The sequence below is a fragment of the Corvus moneduloides genome, chromosome 1 (assembly GCF_009650955.1).
Source record: "Corvus moneduloides isolate bCorMon1 chromosome 1, bCorMon1.pri, whole genome shotgun sequence".
Lineage (NCBI taxonomy): Eukaryota > Metazoa > Chordata > Aves > Passeriformes > Corvidae > Corvus > Corvus moneduloides.
The window spans coordinates 91,029,586-91,050,231 of record NC_045476.1 but is presented as its reverse complement, the minus strand read 5'-3'; the positions used below and the strand labels follow the sequence as shown (position 1 = coordinate 91,050,231).

General features: G+C 52.9%; 2 protein-coding genes across 2 annotated transcripts in view; both read right to left on the bottom strand.

The window, feature by feature from the left end:
* UPP1 (uridine phosphorylase 1) overlaps positions 1-1,844 on the bottom strand; it is a 28,133-nt gene extending 26,289 nt beyond the window's left edge. Inside the window, exon 1 of the mRNA XM_032118426.1 lies at positions 1,434-1,844. Within this exon, the coding sequence (XP_031974317.1) occupies positions 1,434-1,546 (113 nt within the window). The 5' untranslated portion in view covers positions 1,547-1,844. The remainder of the gene's footprint in view (positions 1-1,433) is intronic.
* A 3,028-nt stretch (positions 1,845-4,872) lies between these two features.
* Positions 4,873-19,498, bottom strand: LOC116448232 (myosin-6). The gene is made up of 40 exons (XM_032118372.1): positions 19,481-19,498; positions 18,934-18,970; positions 17,886-18,087; positions 17,248-17,391; positions 16,519-16,675; positions 16,323-16,350; positions 16,118-16,226; positions 15,945-16,037; positions 15,759-15,822; positions 15,124-15,222; positions 14,878-14,981; positions 14,095-14,233; positions 13,741-14,009; positions 13,278-13,448; positions 12,832-13,141; positions 12,669-12,742; positions 12,445-12,532; positions 12,243-12,360; positions 12,032-12,155; positions 11,695-11,831; positions 11,479-11,605; positions 11,242-11,370; positions 10,912-11,154; positions 10,502-10,678; positions 10,255-10,400; positions 10,082-10,172; positions 9,429-9,818; positions 9,213-9,339; positions 8,992-9,110; positions 8,383-8,579; positions 7,997-8,180; positions 7,756-7,921; positions 7,553-7,677; positions 7,162-7,470; positions 6,879-7,082; positions 6,549-6,674; positions 6,170-6,445; positions 5,628-5,723; positions 5,097-5,231; positions 4,873-5,010 (listed from the first exon to the last, which is right to left on the bottom strand). The coding sequence occupies exons 3-40, from the start codon at positions 18,084-18,086 to the stop codon at positions 4,990-4,992; spliced, it is 5,817 nt and encodes a 1,938-aa protein (XP_031974263.1). The 5' UTR covers position 18,087; positions 18,934-18,970; positions 19,481-19,498; the 3' UTR covers positions 4,873-4,989.
* Between the last annotated feature and the right edge of the window lie 1,148 nt (positions 19,499-20,646).

Genomic DNA, 20,646 nt, shown 5'->3' with positions numbered 1-20,646 from the left:
CTTTTCAGCGTACAACAAAGATACTGTGAAGCACAGCCAAATGAGAGATGGTGGTATGGAGGTAGAGCTAAATCTAGCAGAATCTGCCTTCTCAGGCACCTAATCTTATAGAAAAAGACTTGGTAGATTTAGAACCTTAGACACAACTTAACTTCAACTTCCAGGAGAATAGTGTCAATTATATATGAGGGCCTCAGCATATTTGCAATCTGAGCTAAATATGTAGCATATATTCACTTTGTATTTAGTGATAAATAAAGCACATGGAAACTTTCAGATATATGACTGAATGAAGCGACTCAAAAGTGAAATGGACCTCAGTCTCACTTTACAAGTCAGCACGTGGACTTGAATTACTGTTACCAAAGTTAAGTTTGACTCTTAGAGCATTGAACATAATTGATTCTTAAGTAAGGGAGTGAGGAACAGTACTTCCTCTATGTCCTAGTTCAATTCCTTCAAGTGGCACTGCAGCAAGTCAAGTTTTTCTTTTCAGTGCCTTAAATCTATGATTTAAAAAAAAAGCTTCACCTACAAGCATCAGACAAATTACAGTTTAAACACCTGTTGCTTGTTTGCCTGTTGCCCCAGATTAAGTAAACATTCCAGAGCCTATTCAGTAATGAGGTGTTCCCATTTAGACATCATTCTGAAGTTGCTCTAGTTACTCATCTCAGCAAAGGCTGAGGACTTTTTTCCTAAAATGTCCAACATCTGCCCTTCTGTTCAAGCAGGGAGGTACTAGTGCTCAAGTACATCAAATGCCTTTCCAGGTATACCCCAAAGGCTTATGGTATACGTGGCAACTGAGATTACAAAGAATATTTTAAAAACATAAGGCTTCAGCATCTAAATTGGGCAGGGGCAGGGAGGATAAAAGAGGGTGGATAGCAGAGTTTTCCAAGATGAAACACCAATGTCAGTACAGAAAAGTTCATTTTGGGCATAGCTTGTGCTATACTTACTTTGTCTTGGATATATCTCTCATTCAAAGACAGCTAGCACAGTGTTTTTGGGAGCTCACTTGCATTTTAAATTAAATTAAATGTCTTTTTCAGAATAGTCTTCTGTTCTTATCTTCTTTCTTCCTCATCCAAGATTACTAAACAAGATGTCTCTTCACCAAGAATGAATTGCAGGGGAAATAAAGCATAAGAAGATGGAAACTAACTACTGCTTTTTATTTACACTTAAGTATATCTACCATATAATGTGATGGGAAACAGCATTTCCGGTTCTTATGCTACACCTGCAGCACTTAAGAAAACATGGCTTTCTTCTTGTTCTCTAACTGCAGTATAAAAATTTATTCTGGAATACAGAAACTCACATGGATTACAGCTTCCCTCCTGTAAGAGGCAACAGGCCCAGACAGAGATGTGTTCACAAGCTCTACAAACAGAGCATAGTCACAGGGTGCCTCTCCATCCTACCTTCTTTTTCTTTGTGTTTTCTTTGTCCTCAGCATCCTGCTGCCAAACACTTTTTGTATCAATTTCAAAAGGCCCTCTTCTTGCCTCGTAACTGTTACCATGATGGTCGTCATCCTTAAACTCTCTGTGAACTATATAATCTGGTAGAGAGGAAACACAGCTCCTGTAGGCAAAGATTTAACGTGTGTTTGTACAAGGTATACAAATCCTGCACTTTAGTACAGAAGCATTCTGAAATGTTAATAGGTGAAGAGAGAGGCCAAGATGTGCTGGGCCTCAGCAGTCTTACCGTGGCTCCTCAATCGCTGCGGGATTGGCACAGTGTGAGTACCAGTCAGGTGCAGCATATGCTGCTGGAGGGCACTTCGTCACCACATGAGTGTAGTGCTTCAGTAGGTCTGGAGAGAAAAGACAAGAGTCAGTACTCTTCTGACTTCTTACCTAGTTGTGAAAGCACTACCTTTGTTTTCAGATTGCTGTTTTGTCAGGAAGAAATGCTTGCTTTCTTCAGTAAAGAGCATTACTGAAGTACAAAGAGAGCATGAAGAGAGTACGAAGCTTGCAGCATTCTGTTCCACTTGGACCTTGCTTGTCTTGCTCTAAATGCTTTGACATGTTTCCACTGCTTGGTTAATTCATATTTCTGGATTTGTTGCTCTGCTCTAAGCGTGCATGCAAGCCATCTGCTCAAGTTCCTCAGGCTGCCCTCTTTGATAAAGGAAATAAGAAAACCACACATTCCCCTGGTACAAGAACAGAATATGTACAGCGCTGTAACAAGTTGAGTGCCATCACAAAGTAATACTTTATAAACATTTACCAAGTTTTTGTGATGAGTTTTTTTGTGAAATTATTTTCACCAGACTGCTACTTAAATAGCCCAAGCATAAACTATAGAGACCTAACTCAAATGCAGCCAGATGGTCATCAGCTGCTTTGATGAAACACAGGGCAAGACCACACATTTTGCTAAAGGGTACCTACACACAATAGACTGCAAGGATGTCTTGAAAAGGTGACCTCTTACATCACATTCTCATCTCTTCTTTTTTCCCACGGGTTAATTTCAAAAGTCCAGAGGATTCCTCTGTAGCATCTACAAGCACTTCACACCACAGTCAAGCAAAGCCAAAGAAAACAAAGGAAAACCAAAGAAGCAAGACAAATGCTCCTCACCAGGTTGGTCTCCTTGCTTTGCCAGCCTCACATAGGCTGAATCAGTCTCTTTGAGCCACCTTCTGCGGCACCCAGACAGTGGCACTTCATGGGGAGCTTTTAAAATGTCACTGAGACCCAGAATCTGGGATGTTGGGGGAACTGGGCTCTTCTCTGGTTGTTTCAGCGGCATGGGGTATTGCTGTCCTGAAATAACAGGAAAAAAAATATTTATGGTAAAAGTTAACTACTAGCATCCCTTTTTCAGGCAACTTAACAAATTGAGCCCACCTGGAACATGAATGAGGCGCTACATTTCATTTTGGAGACAAAAGACCAGGCTTGCTCACTCTGGGATGTAGCACAAGCAATTCCCACAGAATCAGATGCAAAACACTTTTGTTTCAGTTTTGAGACAGCATTCAAGTTTTCCCGTAAAGCGTTCTCATACAGAGGATCATGCCTCTTCATTCATAAAACTATTTCCAAGGACACATCAAAAGCAGTGAGAGGCACATGAGACAGCAGAAAACACTTCAGCCTTTGGTTTCCTTTCCTTAGCATGCACTACCTAAAAGCAAAGAGGGTAGCTGTCTATGGGCAAGTCTTTATTTGAAATGATGCCATGAAGATTTTTTGCCTTTTCTTTTATACCCCTGTTATACCTTTTTTACAACTTCTGTATTCCTAGTGCTTTTTGCCTACATTCTTGGACTTGTTTGTTCAGCTAGGAGACCAAACATTTTAGAAGCTTCGTAGTTAGGGATCAGTGTGCCCCAGACCCCAAGGTCCTCTCCAGAACACATTCTGTAAACTAAGGTAGAAACATCCAGGGGAAGGCTCCTTGGGGAGGGGGGCTCATTCAAGCCTCTCATTGGGGAATCTTTGATAGATATGCTAATTAGTAAAACCTATAATGTTATACCCGATCTTTTGGGGCATACTCAGCAGGGTGCATCTCGATGCATATGACCTGGACGTGTGCACCTAAGGATCCTTAAAATAAATACCAAGGTAAAATCCCTTTTCCCCTTCTAACCGTGTATGACTCTTGATTTTAAGACCAAGAAAAGGCATCAGTAAAACAACCTAAACCAATCCCCAAATAAAAAAAAATAATAAAAAACAACACCAAACACCCTACCTCTCCATATATTACTTTCTCAACTTCTAGTGAGCAAAAGAAAATATAAACAAATCCTTCAAAATGGGAAAATGGACGGCAGATAAGTAAGAAAAAGCCAGTCCAGGGCACTGTGCCATAGAAGATGCTCAGGCACTTACCGGAGCGACTCCAGCTGCAGCTGATGCCTTTCCGTCGGTGTAAGGGCACCACTTCCAGGCAGCTCGCTGGGGAGCTCCTGGCACACACACACGCGCTGGCTGTGCCCAAACTCAACCCCAAGAAACAACCCAAAGCGCTGCCTTGTCCCTGGGGTCAGGGGCGCAGAGGCACCAGCTGGCGCCCGCTGCCGCCTCCCGGGGGGGTCCCTCCCCCGGCTCTCTCCCGCTGACGATGCCCGGGGTCCCCGCTGCCGCTGCGGCCGCAGCTCAGAGACCGAAGGGCGATGCCCCGACCGCTGACCCGCAATCCCCGGGAAGGAGGCGGGACGGGGCCCGAAGGAGAGCCGCGGGCGGAGCCGGACAGCCCGGCCCACGGTACTTCCTTCCCTCCCCCGCTCTATCTTTCCTTTCTTCTGCAGGATTTGGAGCTCGGCGCGCTGGTTGCCACCGGCGGCAGCAGAAGGGGCGCAGAGCGGGGTGGGGGCGACTCCCGCTGCTCCCGGCGGGCGCCCGGCTCGGGAAGCAGCGGGAGCCGTGCCGGGACGCCTCCCGCCCGAAGAGGGGAGGACGCCCTCCCGCTGTGACCGCCCTCCCGGACCTTGCCGCTACTGGGAAACTCCATCCCAGCTGAAACCAGGACAAAATCCACCCTTTATTCCATGACATTTACCATCTCTCATCTGATTCAACAGTGGCCCCATATTTTCCCTAATCTTCCTTTTGCTGCTGATGTACCTGTAGGAGCCCTTCTTGCTGTCCTAGGTATCCCTTGCCATACTCAATTCCAAGTGGACTTCGGCCTTCCTCGCTGCATCCCTGAATACTCTGACAATGCTTCTATAATCCTCCCACATGGCCTGTCCGTTTTTCCACATCCCATAAATTTCTTCTTCATAAATTTCAGATTTACTAGAAGCTTGTATGGGCTCCATCTGTATAACATACCATACAATGGGATAACCCCACCCTCCCCACACAAACCCAGCCCCACACAAACTGGTGCTGCTCAATGCTTTTTATTGGCTGATGAAGCTTGGGGAGCTAGGGGGAGTTGGGCACTTGGAGGTCTAGGTGGGACAGCTGCAAGTTCAGGTAGGATACTTGGGGATCCAGAGCTTTACTCTTCGTTGAGTCCCTTCTGTTGGAGAAGGAGAAAAAGGAAGTGTGAGCGTGGGGCTGTTGTGGGGCAGCCATGAGGCACCTGTGGGGAGGGGAAAGTCCCACCTTGGCTCCAATGTCGCGGCTCTTGGCCCGCAGCTTGTTGACCTGGGACTCGGCGATGTCAGCACGCTCCTCTGCCTCGTCCAGCTCGTGCTGCACCTTGCGGAACTTGGCCAGGTTGGTGTTGGCCTGTTCCTCCTGAGGGGGCAGGGACATCAGTCAGGCTCCCACACAGCTCTCTCTGGCCTCCTGCCATCCCAGCTGCTCTCCATATATCTGACTTTATTATTACTCCATTTGGCCCACAATAGACCCACCTGTCCTTCCAGACATCCCATATTCCAGCCACCCAACCATCTACTCAACTAACCATCCATCTAGCGTTCCATCCATCCATCCATCCATCCATCCCTCCCACCACCATCTCTCCATCCCACCACCTACCAACTTTCTCTTCACCTACTCTCCTCACCCACTGACACCCCACCCCTTGACCACAAGTCCCCTGCTACTCCCCACATCCTCTGCCACACCCCAATCCCACCCTGTCTCCTCCTGGGGGGGTGGTCCCACAGATGTCCCTCCAGTGCTCACCGCCTCCTCTGCCTGTCGCTTGTAGGCCTTGACCTTCATTTGGAGCTTGTCCACAAGGTCCTGGAGCCGGACCATATTTTTACGGTCCTCCTCCGTCTGTAGGGTGAGAGACATGTGGATCAAGACCTGACCCTACCTGTACTTTGAATCACCCAAGCTATGGGGGTCAGGAGACAGTTAATGATATTCTTGGAGACTGGAGCCTCTCTAGATCTGTGGGTGTCCTCAGCTCTGGGAGCAGGAGGTGGGATGTCTTCTTGCCCCTGATGAGGTCCCACCTGAGGTTCTGGATCAGGCAGAGACCACATGGATGCTGGGGCACCGAGAGGTGGCCGTGGTGGCTCATGACCACTGGGCCAGCCATGTTGCGGGTCTGGCTGCAGTACTGGACACAGTAGCAGTGGGTGGTCTGGTGTCTAGTCTAGACTGCCTGTGTCTCTCTGTCCAGCAGGTCAGCCATGTTCTAAGTCATGTACAGCATGAGATATGAGGCCCTGTGGCCAGGGGACAGTAGTTGACCTGGGCCAGCTCATGAGCCCCACCTGGTAGCTGAGCTCCTTGACACGACGCTCAGACTTGCGGAGACCCTTAATGCTCTCAGCGTTGCGCTTCTGCTCAGCCTCCAGCTCATTCTCCAGCTCCCGCACACGAGCCTCCAGCTTCTGCAGCTGCTTCTTGCCCCCTTTGAGGGCCAGCTGCTCGGCCTCATCCAACCTCATCTGCAGGTCCTTGATGGTCTGCTCCATGTTCTTCTTCATTCGCTCCAGGTGGGCACTGGTGTCCTGCTCCTTCTTCAACTCCTCTGCCATCATGGCCGCCTGCCCAAGGAGAGAAGCAAGCAGAGAAGGAGGACCAAAGTGTGCTCTCCATCACCCTCCAGTGGAAGGTGTCCTAGACGTTGGTTCCCAGCATGGCACTCACATCAGTGATGGCTTTCTTGGCCTTCTCTTCTGCATTCCTGCACTCCTGGATGGCCTCTTCCACCTCTGTCTGTAGCTGGGAGATGTCGGCCTCCATCTTCTTCTTCTGGTTGATGAGGCTGGTGTTCTGGAGTTAGAGGAGAGGATCTCAGGAGGTGTCTGTTGAAGTGCTGACCAATCCTTCTTCAACCCCCTCAGTACTTAATGCCCCCCTACTCCCTGCCAACTCTGCGGGCTTAAAGGATCTGGAGATGTTGGTAACTCAAGCTATTGGAAGCCCACACCCATGGGTGGAGGTGACGTCTCTCCTTGAAGGCATGTGATGTCTCACCTGTGAATGGAGAAGCTGGACCCTCTCACTGGCCTCAATCAACTCCTGCTCAGCCAACTTGCGGGCCCTCTCAGTCTGTTCCACCACTGCCTGCATTTCCTCCAGCTCTGACTGGAGGAGGTTGTTTCTTCTCTCCACAATGGCGATGTTCTCCTTCAGGTCTTCATTGGCTCTCACCACATCATCCAGCTGCAGTTGGGTGTCCTGTTGGGATAAATACGATGGACATCAGCCAGCAGCTCCAAGGGGCTAGGAAGACCTCCTTAGAGGTGGGTGATCCCACCTTGAGGTGAGCCTGGGCTCCTTTCAGGTGGGACTGAGCTTCGGCAGCCACACGGTTGGCATGACTGAGCTGAATCTCCATCTCATTGAGGTCACCCTCCATCTTCTTCTTCAGCCTCAGGGCCTCGTTGCGGCTCCGGGTCTCAGCATCCAGCGAGGTCTGCAGCGAGTCCACCACCCGCAGGTGGTTGCGCTTGGCCTGCTCCATCTCCTCATCCTTCTCAGCCAGCTTGCGCTCATAGTCTGCCTTGACCTGGTTGAACTCCAGTTGAGCCCTCAGGATCTTTCCCTCCTCGTGCTCCAGAGAGGCCTGGTGTGGACAGAGATAAATTAGAGGGCCACAGAGAAGACTAGGACAACCTGGGGACTCATGGGGATGTGATTTGGCTCACCTCAGCCTCCTCCAGTGCAGCTTGGAGCTCCAGTTTCTCAGCATCCAGCTGCTTCCTGACCTTCTCCAGTTCATGGATGGTCTTGTGACTGCCACCCAGCTGCTCCGTCAGGTCCGAGATCTCCTCTGCTCAGATGAGATCTCATCAGACTTGGTGAAAAGTGGTGGAGAACAACGTGGACAGGGGGAGTACCACAGTCTCACCTTGGAGATTCTTGTTCTCCCTTTTCAAGGTCTCCAGGTGCTCAAGCGACTCCTCATAGGCGTTCTTCAGCTTGAAGAGCTCAGTGCTGAGGGACCTGGCCTCTTTCTGCGATGCTTCCAGCTCCACCTGTGACTCTTCAAATTTCTGCTTCCACTCAGACAAGATCTGGAGCAAAGCAAGTGGTCACCCTCTGTTCCCATGTCTCCCATCTGCTCCTGTCTCATCACTGTGTCCTCCCACCTTGTCAAAATTTCTCTGCTTCTTGTCCAATGCAGCAGCTGCTGCATTTGACCGCTCCACATCTGCCATCAGGTCCTCAATCTCATTCTGCAGTCGGTGCTTGGTCTTCTCCAGGGAGGAACATTTGGCATTGACTGCCTCCACCGCTTCCTCAGCCTCCTGAAGCCGCTGGGCCAGTTTCTTCCTACCGTGGGAGAAAACCTGGCTGTGGTGACCCATGGACCAAGTGGATCAACTCAAACCTTTTTCTGCTTATTGGTTGGCTGAGACTCTGGATCTCCTCTACCATCTCCAGGTTCCTATACATTCTCCAGATCCTGATACAGTGGAAGAGTCTCCACTCTCCCCTGCCTCATAGAATCTCCCTCCATGGGGAGATGACTCACTTGGCCTCCTCCAGCTCCTCAGTGCGCTGGATGGCATCTGTCTCATACTTGGTCCTCCACTGTGCCACCTCAGAGTTGGCCTTGGAGAGTGAGCGCTGGAGCTCAGCCTTGGCCTCTGTCTCCTCCTCATATTGCTCCCTCAGAAGGTCGCAGTCATGCCGGGCCGACTGAAGCGCATGGGCCAGTGCGTTCTTGGCCTGAGAGGGAGAGGCAGGGAGAAGGTGAGCTTGAGCTATATGTTGGTCCTCAAACTCAGTAAGCACTGGTATTTCTCAGCCAAACCTTCTCTAGATCATCCCAACCAAATTCAGCATGTCTAGACCCAGAGACATCTAAATATGGGTATCTCTAGTCTTGCCCAGTTTGACTTCCCCTGGTCCAGTGCCACCTGACCACCCATAGACCAACCCAGCTGCTTCAGAACTGACCTATTCAGCCCAACCTTTCATCTGGTAGACCAATGCAACCCAACTCAACCACTCTTAGATGCAACCACCCGACTGAACCAGCCTGAATTTGACTTCCATTTGGTGGTACCACCATGAGGGTGAAGGACGCCTTGTCTTGTGGCCCTCCTGGAGACCCTCTCAGCCGTGCCACAAAACTCACCTTCATCTCCTCCTCCAGCTGCCTCTTCAGGTCCTCCATCTGCTGTGTGTATGACTGCTTGCCTCTAGTTAATTGAGAAACAAGGGCCTCTTTTTCCTCCAGCTGGCGGGACAGCTCTCCTGCAGAGGTAGAGCAGGTTTTCAAGGGTGTGGCAGGGATTGAAGATGTGGGGCAGGGGTTGGGGATGTGGGGTGAGGGATACAGTGGGTCAAGGTTCCCACCATTTTCCGTCTGGAGCTTGGCCCGTTGGGTGCTGGTATCATTGAGGACTCGTTGTGTCTCCTCCAACTTGGCTCGGTGTTCAGCTGCCTGATCCTCCATGGTGCGAGAGATCTTCTCCATGCCCACCTTGAAGAAGGACAGGATAAAGAAGAGGAATGAAGCAGGAGAATTATGCCCGTGGTGGAGATAAGATGTCCACCTTGGCCTCCTTCTACCTTGGCCTTTATCAATTGCTCCATGTTGGAGCTGAGGTCATCCAGCTCCAGCTTGAGGTCGCTCTTCTCCTTCTCCAGCTTCTGCTTGACACGCTGTAAGTTGTCGATCTGCTCACTGAGCTCGGCCACACTGTCGGCATGCTTCTTGCGCAGCGCAGCGGCCGTGGCCTCGTGCTGCAGTGTGGCCTCCTCCAGATCCCTCCGCATCTTCTGGAACTCTGCCTCCCGCTTCTTGTTGAGCTCAATCTGCACTGAAGTGACACCACCCGCCTCCTCCAGCCGCTCGCTGATCTCCTCCAGCTCGCGCGACAGGTCTGAGCGTAGCTTTTCCACCTTGGCTCTGCCTGTCCGCTCTGCCTCCAACTCCTCCTCCAGCTCCTCAATCCGCGCCTGTGCTCCAGGGATGGAGATGCTGTGAGCAGACTTGGTTTCACCCAACTCCTCCACTCAACTCAACCAGTTGAGCTGGAGACTTTTCAACCCAACTCACCCCAACAAGCTGAAAACTCTTCAGCTCATCTCAGACAGCTGTACACTTGCCAACCAGCCAGGAATTCCTAAACTCAGCCTAACCAGATAGAGACTCTTCCTCTCAACCCAACCAGCCAGAGGCTCTCCAGTCCAGCCCAAATAAGCTTGAATAGATCCCTCACCTGCAGCTCTTTCAGCTTCTTCTGGAGCTGCAGAGCCAGAGCCTGCTCATCCTCAACCTTGCTGTTCTGCTGGTTGATCTCAAACTCTTTCCTGCAGATGAAAGCAGGTAGCAGTGAGGTCCCTGCCCTTGCTCCCTGACCAGTTTAGACTGGGGAAAGAGGTCCAGCCTTACTTCTTGAGCTTCTCCTCCAGCTGCTGCTTGTCATTCTCCAGATCCATGATGTTCTCCTGGGTCAGCTTCAAGTCACCTTCCAGCTTCCTTTTGGCCCGTTCCAGGTCCATCCGGACCTTCTTCTCCTGTTCCAGGGAGCCTTCAAGCTGTGTGGAAACATGGAAATGGGGGGAAGCCTCAGTTTTTCATCATCTCTGCCCCAGTAAGCTCCTCAGCTCTACCCATTGTGGGACCAGACTACACTCACGTCATCCACTTGCTGTTCCATCTTGAGTTTGGCCTTTGTCAGGGTGTTGACTTTGTCTTCCTCTGCCTGCAGGTCATCCAGTGTCTGCTGGTGAGATTCTTGCAGGGCTTTCTTCTCCTTTGTTAGCTTGGCAATCATTTCATCCAGCCCAGCCATCTCCTCTGTGAGGTTCTTTACCTGCAGGAGGAGAAACACCAGGCCTCCAGCTTAGTTCCAGAGGTGGGGAAAAGCTGGGTGATACGGCTGTTGTCCTTGGCCAGTGAGGCCACATCAGTGGTAGAGAACACAAAGGATGTTGAAGCTTCATGTAGCCCAGATCGACTAGCCTTGGATCTCCTCAACCCAAAACAACCAGGTTGTGTTGACCCAAATCCCCAAAACTTAAGGTCAAGGTCTCTCTCCACCCTCACCTTGTTCTCAGTGGCATGTTTCTCCTTCTCCACCTTGGCTAGAGTCAGCTCTAGATCATCTATATCCTTTTTCAGCTCTGAACACTCATCCTCCAGCTTCCTCTTCTTAGCCGTCAGCTCTGCATTCATTTCTTCCTCATCCTCCAGTCGCTCTGTCAGCTCCTTCACCTTGGCCTCCAGCTGGATCTTGTTCTTGATCAGCTGGTCGCAGCGCTCTTCAGCATCATTGAGGTTGTCCTGCTCCTGTATTGGGATGGTAGGTGAAGTGGGGTGGCCCTGAAGAGGTGCTGGTCACCCCCCAACATGGTTTTGGGGGGCAGTCTCACTCACAGCCTGCACTTGGAGCTGAAGGTCATTCTTCTCCTGCAGCATGGAGACCATCTTCTCCTCCAGGTCTTTGCGTCGGGTCTCTGACTTCTCCAGGGCCTCCTTCAGCCGCCCAAACTCTTCCTTCATGTTCTGCAACAGAGCCCAGGAGACCAGTAGCCACATCCAACCCCTTCCATCCATCAACCCCACCCAACCCATTTTAGATTCCAAGCTGCCTGCCTCATCACCTCCTCCCACCTGCATCTCCTTCTCTGTCTCAGCACTCTTTAACAAGGGCTTGATCTTGAAGTAGAGCTTCATCCAAGGCCAGTTCTTCACCCCCATGAAGGCCCTGATGTTCCACTGGATCACCAGCAGTGAGTCCCTAGAATGGCAACACAAATGCCACCACACCACAAAAGTGGTGACCCACCAGAGGTCCCTTCTCAAGGAGAAAGACCCTTCCCCTCTCACCGGCGCTCCAGGATCTTCTTAAACTCAATGCGCATGAGCTGCCCTCGGGCCTGAGCCTGGATGCGGGTGATGATGCGGGAGAGGCGCTCATCCCGCATCTCCTCCAGAAGTCCCAGCAGCCCAGCCTTGAAGAAGACCTGATGGAGGAAGGAGGCAAGTGAGAGGGCGGATTGGTTGGGAAGGGTTGGTGGACAGATGGATGGGTTGATGGGTTGTTGGGAGGATGAAGCGATGGATGGTGGGATAGATAGGCAGGTGGACACATCAATGGGGTGAGACCATGGGGTCCACATAACCCCATGAGTGGTAGGAGCATGGAGAAACCATGTGCCCTCACCTTGGTGTGTCCAAACTTGTACTGGTTGTGGTCAATGTCAATGGATCCCAGGAGCTTCTCAGCGCCCTTGCGACTGTCAATGAACTGCCCCTCAGGGATGGCGGCAGGGTTCAGGATGCGGTATCTGGTGACCAGAGAGGACAGGAAAACCCTGAAATCATCCCCAGTGGGGTTGTCCACCACCTCCCCATATTTTCTCCTCTGTGCCTACCTCTGGCGGAAGTCCCCATAGAGGATGCGGTTGGGGAAGCCCTTGCGGCAGATGCGGATGCCCTCCAGCACCCCATTGCAGCGGAGCTGGTGCATTACCAGAGGATTGTCCATCACACCTGGCAGTGGGTTAGAGGGGTGGTGTCAGACACAAGCCAGACCTACCACCCTTTTCCCTGCCCTCAGCCCTGCCCTTTGCTCACCCGGCTCCTTCCGCTCATTGGGGATGATGCAGCGGACAAAGTGAGGGTGGGTGGTCTTGAGGTTGGCCATCAGCTTGTTGAGGTTCTCCTGGTGAGGAGGGAGGAGGGAAGAAGCTGACCAATGAGAAAGCAAGAGAGGGTCTGGGGGGCTGAAGGAGTGATCCACCATTCAAAAGGTTGTCCTCCCACTGCCCCACACTGGGTGCATTATGTAGGTCCCTCACCCGATGCAAAGCTGAGACAGTCTGAAAGGAGGAACCTTTCTTCTTAGCTCCTTTCCCCTTCCCTCCATCACCACCTGGAGAGAAGAGGGGTGGGATAACAAAGGAAAAAGGGTGACTGGTGGACAATGGTCTTTGCCATCAACTCAACCATCCATTCACCCACCCGCATCTGTCCCAGCGTAGTTGGAGAAGAGGTTGGCCAAGAGCTTCAGGGCTGACTTCTGGTAGAGCCCCACCACTGTTTCATTGAGGGGGTCCTTGTTCTTCTCCAGCCACCCGATGATGTTGTAGTCCACTGTGCCAGCATAGTGGATAAGGGAGAAATGGGCCTCTGGCTTCCCCTTGACATTGCGCGGCTTCCCAAAGTTGGTCGACTTGCCCAGGTGATTATCAAAGAGCTTAGCCTTGAAGGTCATGTCTGAGGCCTTAGGAAACATGCACTCCTCTTCCAGGATGGACATGATCCCCATGGGCTGGGAAGGAAAGACCTCAGTGGTGGTGGAGGACACCAAGCACAACCCAACTGGCAAACTTTGGAGTCCCTGGGCAAGAAAGGGCCCTTCCCCAGCAGTCCCTTCAGCTCCCATGAGGCCCTGGGGGAGGTGGTACCTTCTCAATGAGGTCGATGCAAGCTTGGAGGTCCATGCCAAAGTCAATGAACTCCCACTCGATCCCCTCCTTCTTGTATTCCTCCTGCTCCAGCACGAACATGTGGTGGTTGAAAAACTGCTGCAGCTTCTCATTGGTGAAGTTGATGCAGAGCTGCTCGAAGCTGTTGAACTGGGGAAGGAGAGAGGAGATAGACAATGGGGTTAACTGGATCAACTTAACACCCAACAGCATCAACAGAATGCCCAATGAGATCAATAGGTGAACCTGAGCCCCAACTGGGTCAGCACAATACCCAGTACTATCAGTGAGGCCAACTCAACACCTGAGAGGGTCAATACAAGGCCCAAAGAGGTCAAGTTTCCACCAGAGGTCAACATGAAGCTTCAGAAAACCACCTCAACACCCAACTGGATCAACCCAACCCCTAAGAGGACAAACACCCTGCCCCCTCAGTCCTCACATCAAAGATCTCAAATCCGGCAATGTCCAGCACACCGATGAAATACTGCCTTGGCTGCTTGGTGTCCAGAGAGTTGTTGATCCTCACCACCATCCAGTTGAACATCTTCTCATATACAGCCTTGGCCAAGGCCCCAATGGAGTAGTACACCTGCTGGACATTCTGCCCCTTGGTGACATATTCATTGCCCACCTTCACCCGGGGGTGACACAACCCCTTGAGAAGGTCAGCTGAGTTCAGCCCCATCAAGTAGGCTGACTTGTCAGCATCTGCAGAGCATCAAGAAGAAGACATACTGTCAGATTCCACCTAACCTGGTGACCCCAAGACCTATGTCATCCTGCCCCCACTTACCTTCAGTACCATCTGGTTCTGCCTGCTCTTCCCGTTGCTTCTGCTTGAACTTCATGTTGCCAAAGTGCATGATGGCTCCCGTCAGCTTGTAGACACCAGCCTTCTCCTCAGCCGTGAAGCCCAGGACATCAAAAGCGCTCTGGGTGATCAGTGGAGGGGGGTGGGAGAGGGCCTTGCCACCAGCTGTGGTCATGGCTCTCTGCTGGCCACCATTTGTGTGTCCCTCTGCCCTTCCAGCTCGTCAAATTCTCCATCCATCTGAGGACTCATCCATCTGAGGGCTCATCCATCCAAGGACTCATCCATCCAAGGACTCACCCATTATGGATTCACCCATCCATCTATGGACACTTCTCGCCATGGATTCATCCATCCATTCATCCATCCATCCATCCATAGACTCATCCATCTATGGATTCATCCATCTATGGACTCATCCATCCATGGACTCATCCGTTCACCATTAACTCCATCCATGCACCCATGTACCCATCCGTTTGAGGACTTGTTCACCCGTGGACTCATCTGTCCACCTAAGGACTCCCCGACATGTTTCTATCTTCACCCACAACCTCCTCCACCCCCTGCCTCCTGTCCTACCTTCTGTCCCTCACCCCACATCATCCCACTCCACCAACCCACCATCTTCCACCCTTCATATCATCCACCTTTCATCCCTATGTTCCTCCTCCACCCATCCATCTTCTACCATCTCAACCATCCACATGGCATTTCACCTTCAATTCATCCAGGTGATGTCCACCTGCCCAGCCCACCACTTACGTCAGTTGCCAACAGCTCTTCAGAGTCATCAATGGAGGCCACAGTCACCTCTCCTTGGGAGACATAACTGTAGTCATAGGGGTTGTTCGTGATGAGAAGCATCTCTGCTCCGTGGGCCCAGGATAGAGACAAAAACTGAGCATTTGCACTGGCTAAACAGCCCCAAATCATCCTCAATTGCCCCAGGAAGGAGCAGAGAATTGGAGGAGAGGAAGTAGAAGACTCAAGGCCAAGCATCCTACTCACCCAGCAGCTCTGGCTTCTTGTTGGAGAGGATCTGGTAAAAGATGTGGTAGTTCCTCTCAGCCTTCAGCTGGAAAATGACACGGGACTTCTCCAGGAGGTCTGAGGTGGGTATGGAGAGAAGGAGGATGGAGGCTGGGATGAGGAGATGGATTCATATATGGAGAGATGGATGGTAGGATAAGGAGGTGGAAAAGGAGGGGTGTCTGGATGGTGGGATGAGCAGATGAAGGGAAGAAGAGAGGAAAATGGAAGGTCAGATGGATAGTGGGATGAGATGATGGATCCACCAACCATGAAGATAGATGAAGGGATGGACTTGAGCAAGGGGGAGGAAGTCAAGGAGGGAGGGAGGTAGACACAAGGAGATGGAGGGACAAAGAGTAGGAGATGGAGGGTCAGGTGGATGGTGGGATGAGGAGATGGAGATGAAGAGGTGACTGGATGGAGGGAGGAAGGGGAGATATGTATGGATGAATGGAGTTCCTGAGGGGACGGATGAAGTTCATGGGTGAATAAAAGAGTCTACAGATGGATGAGTCCTAGGATGGATGAATAAATCCATGGATAGATAAGTCCATGGATGGATGGATGACGGATTACAAGACATCCTCTCGCTGGGCTCTCAACCCACTCACAGGTCTCAATGTCAGCTGACGCCAACTTCCCTGTGGCCCCGAAATGGATCCGGATGAATTTCCCCTGGGAAAGCAGTAGCAGAAGGTGGAGGTGGCTGCCATCTTGCAGCAGATCCCACACCATATACCCTGTCCCACAAACTGCCCCATAGACCCTTCCTCATACAACCCACCCTGATCACTCACAAATCGGGATGAGTTGTCATTGCGGAGAGTCTTGGCATTGCCAAAGGCCTCCAAGGCAGGGTTGGCCTGGATGATCTGGTCCTCCAGGGTGCCCTGGTGGGGTGGGACAATGCTGGGTATGGACACCACTGGGGGACCCTCTTTGCCAAGGGTACATGGACTGAGGCACTCACCTTGCTGCTATTGGTCACTTCCTTCTTGCGGTCGCCAATGGCAGCAATGCTGGCGAAGTATTGGATGACCCTCTTCGTGTTGACTGTCTTCCCCGCCCCGGATTCTCCACTGGGGGGGCAACAGTGAGATATTGCATAACATCCTGGTGGGTCCTTCATCCCACCCCACTGCTATGGGGCAGGGTTGGACAAAGCGGGGCCTTACGTGATGAGGATGGACTGGTTCTCTCGGTCTGCCAAGAAAAGAGAGGAGTCAAGTGGGATGAAGTTGGGAAACATGCTTGGCATCTTGGTGTGGAGGCTGAGGTTCTCCATCCTCCCAGGTGAGGACCAGATCTAAGGCAGGAGCCATTTTTTGGAGTGGGGTTGTTTAGTTTGAGGTCCTCACAGGATGTCCTTACCTGTCAGCATGTTCTGGTAGGCATTGTCAGAGATGGAGAAGATGTGGGGTGGAGCTTCACTCCGCTTCTTTCCCCGGTAGGCAGCCACCACCTCGGCATTGTAGACGGGCAACCACTTGTAGGGGTTGACAGTCACACAGAAGAGCCCGGAGTAGGTCTGGAGAAAAGGGCAGGTGGGTCAGACTCAGGAGGTGCCACCCCACCAGGTGGGAACATCCTTTGTGTAGGTGGCCCACAGGATGTGGTCACAGGATGTCCTGATTTTGGTTGTCCATAGAGGGACTGGAGAAGGGGCATCTTGGGTCTGGGTGGCCCACAACATCCAGAGATGGGACATTTCATGTGTCAGTGGCCCAAGTGGTCTGGAATGGGACATCTTGTGTCCCATCAAGGGGGCTATTGAAGTGACATCTTCAATCTAGGTGACCAGAGGGGTCAGGGGATGCAACATCTCAGGTCTTGGTGGCTGAGGTGGTCTAGAAATGGGATATCTTGGGTCTGGGTGGCCCAAGGGAGCTGGAGAAGGGCCACCAGGTTCTAGGTGTCCTTTGGGTCCATGAAAAAGCCACACCAGGTTTTAGGTGTCCCATAGACTCTCTGGAAGACCTATCTAGTTCTAGGTATCCCAAGAGCTTTAGGAAAGGGTCACTAGTTTCCATCCACCCCATAGGCTGTGGGGAAGGCCCCATCTAATTCCCAGGTGCCCCAGGGGTTTGTGGGAAGGCTCACATAGATCAACCAAGAGGCGTAGCGCTCCTTGAGGTTGTAGAGGACAGCAGGCTCATGGAGGAAGGTCAACATCGCCATGTCCTCGATCTTGTCAAATTTGGGGGGGTTCTGCTGATGAATGTCAGCTTCCTTCACCGTCACTGTCTGGGGGGAATGGGGAGACAAGGGGGTGGGAGTTGGGAGGTGCCCCCTGGCTTGGAGGGTACCTTGTGGGGTAGGGGGTGCTCCATTGGTAGGATTTCTTTCATGGGTTGGGAGAAGTCTCCTATGGGTTGGGGGGCACCCCCACTGGTTGGAAGTCTTCAATGGGTCAGGGCCCCCACCACTATCAGCCTGGTTTCCCCCTCCCCCATTTGCTCCTCCCAAACCTTCAACCCCCCTCCCTCCTTTGACCCCTCCCCCATTAATTTCATCCCATTAACCCCTCCCTCCTTAACTCTTCACCCCCCTACTTCCCACCAACCCCTCACCCATTATGCCTAACCCCCCTTCTTTCCCCCACCAGACACGTCCTATGCCCCCACCCACCATCAGCCCTTCCCATCCTTAACCCCTCCGTCCATTACTCCCATTAATCCTTTGCCCCATATGGCCCCTTGCCCCCTCCCCTCACCCACCCCAATCTCCCAGCTGCCCACCTCTCCCAGCTCAGTCTGGACGGTGACCTCCCCGCCTTGGCGCCCCATCACCCGCCCCCGAACGAACTCCTCCCGGGGGTGGGGGACGAAGCACTCGCTGCGGGGGTCGAAGGGTCTGGTCTGAGCTGCCAGCCGCTCCCGCTCCCCTGGCCTCAGGAAGGGGGCTGCCGCCCCCAGCGCTGCCAGCACTGCGTCCGCCATCCTGCCCCACACAGACAGGGACCCTGCATCACCTGGGGGGCTGTGAGGCTGTGGCTGCAGGGTCTTGCCCCTTGTTCTATGGCCCCACACAACCCCATTGGCCAGAGCCCATTGCTGTGCATGGGCCCCTATAGCCATGCCCAGACCCCTATGGCTGTGGGAGACACTATAGCCAGACACAGAGCTTCGTAGCTGTGCACAGCCCCATGCATGGGCCCCTATAGATGTACAGGGAGCCCTATAGCCCACTGCAGACCCACATAGTCATGCACTGCCCCATGCACAGACTCCTGTAGTGATTCAGGGACCTCTGTAGCCATTCAAGGACCCCTAATAGCAATGTACCGGTCCTCATAGTCGTGTATGGTCCCATGCACAGAATCCTATAGCCATTCATGACCCCATGTATTGAGCCCTATAGCAGTGCACAGACCCCCTATAGCTGTGGGCAGACCCCTATAGTCTTGCAGGGACCCCAATACCCATGCACAGCCCCATGTACAGACTCCTGTACTGATGCAGGGACCTCCAGAACCAGGGACCACCAGCCCCTGGAGTGATGCATGGACCCCTGCAGCACAAAGACCCCTATAGCCATGCACAGACCCCCATAGTGATTCAGGTATCCCTATAGTGATGCACAGAGATGCACAGCATTGCAGGGACCCCCATAACAATGCAGGGAACCTTAGAGTCCTGCACAGCCCCACATGCAGACCCCCATGGCAAAGTATGGACCCCCTGTAGTGATGTGCTGACCCTATAGCAACACATACACCCTATAGCAGCATAGCAGCACACCCCCCGAAGCACCCATCCCCATGCTGCCCCACAGCATCACCCTCACCTGGAGTCTGTGGATCTAGCAGGTAAGATGAAGGGAGCTGGAGAAACATGCGGAGGGTGAGTAGGGCTGCACCCCATGCCCCGTACAGACACTCTTTGCCCCATAAACCTCTTTATGGCCCATAGATCTCTTTGCCACATAGACCCCATGTACCCCATAGACAATCAGTGTCCCCTAGATGGCTGTGCCCCCATAGATCTCTGTCCCCCACAGTTCCCCTCAGTGCTTCTCAGGTCTTCTGTGCCTTGTAACCCCATGTACCCCATAGACAATCAGTGTCCCCTAGATGGCTGTGCCCCCATAGATCTCTGTCCCCCACAGTTCCCCTCAGTGCTTCTCAGGTCTTCTGTGCCTTGTAACCCCATGTGTGCCCCACAGGTCCCCACACCCCAGAGAACCAGTATGTGTCCCATAGCCCCCCTGTGCCCCATATCCCCCACACATTCCTCTGCACCATAGATCCCCATGTGCCCCATAACCCTCCTGTGCACCCCAAAACCCCCCATATACTCCCTCAGCTCTTCATATCCACATCCCACATTCCCACCCTGTCTCTCTCTGCCCCACGCAGACACCTATGCCAGCCCTGCAGCCCCACGGCCTTTATAGACCATCCTGGGATGGGGAGGGGAGGAGCATTCCTGGGGAGGGGGTGGCTGATAAGGGAGAAGGAGGGGGGCAGCTCCCTCCGCTTCCCCAGCCACAAGATGGCATCTTTCCAGTGACCCAGGCATCCAGGACCTGCATATTCACCCCACAGGATGATCTATGGGGCAGAGCTATCCAGAGCCCTGGATCAAGGGCTGTCCAGACCCCTTGTAGGGGTTGGATGTGGGGTGGTCCAGGGGGCCTGGGTGCCTAGGTCTCTTGTGTAGGAGGTGTCAATGGAGCCCAGACGCCTGGATCCCTTGTGTGGGGGGGGAAACTAGGGAGCCCAGGCACCAGGGTCCCGTGTGTGGGTGATCTATGGGGACCAGGGTGCTTCGGTGGGGTTTGTGATGATTCTGTGGGGCTCAGATGCCTGGGTTCCTTGTGCGTGGAGGGGATCTATGGGGCTAAGACTGCTGGGACCCTTGTGAAGGGGGTGCCTATGGGGCCTGGATGCCTGGGTCCCTGGCCAATGTCCTATCACCCATGGGGTGGTGACAGCTCAACCCTGCCAGGTCTATATTGGGAAACATCGGCGGGGAGGATGGGGGGAGATTGTTATCTCGTCCCCCCAGTGAGGCGCCATGGGGCTAGTAGGGGTCTGAGGGACGGGGGGGTCTGGCAGCAGTCCCCGAACAGCGTGTCCACTTTGTCATCAAGGAGGTGACAAGTATTCCCGCGAGGTGACACATTCCCGTGGGCGGGGAGGTCCCCACCTCCCCATTGTGCCCCACAGATCCCCCTCCCCTGCCCCACAGACACTCTCCTCTGCCGCACAGAGCCCTTATAGAGCCCCATAACTGCTCCATAGAGCCGCAGATAGTCTCCACAGATCCCCATAGAGTCTTTTTAGCGCCCCATAGACTCCATATAGAGCCCCATAGAGACACTACCCCACCCCTCCTCGGCCCGAGTTCGGCGGGGGAGGGAGCCGCCCGGACGCCGGGGTCCCCTGGGGTCCATCATGTGGCGCCGCCAGGACCGGGGAGGGATGGGGCGACAGATGGCCAGGGGAAGGGAGGGTGAGGGGGGAAGGGGAGGGGGACAGAGGAGTTGGGAGGGGGA

Bases quoted from the DNA above. Each gene is read 5' to 3' on its own strand.
- LOC116448232 (XM_032118372.1), bottom strand. From the start codon at position 18,086: ATGGCGGACGCAGTGCTGGCAGCGCTGGGGGCGGCAGCCCCCTTCCTG. The intron at 16,227-16,322 runs GTAAGGCCCCGC...TTGCCCCCCCAG, and splicing joins AACCAGTCCATCCTCATCAC to TGGAGAATCCGGGGCGGGGA. The intron at 12,743-12,831 runs GTGGGTGAATGG...TCTTCTCTCCAG, and splicing joins CTACGCTGGGACAGATGCGG to GTGGTGATGGAGGGAAGGGG.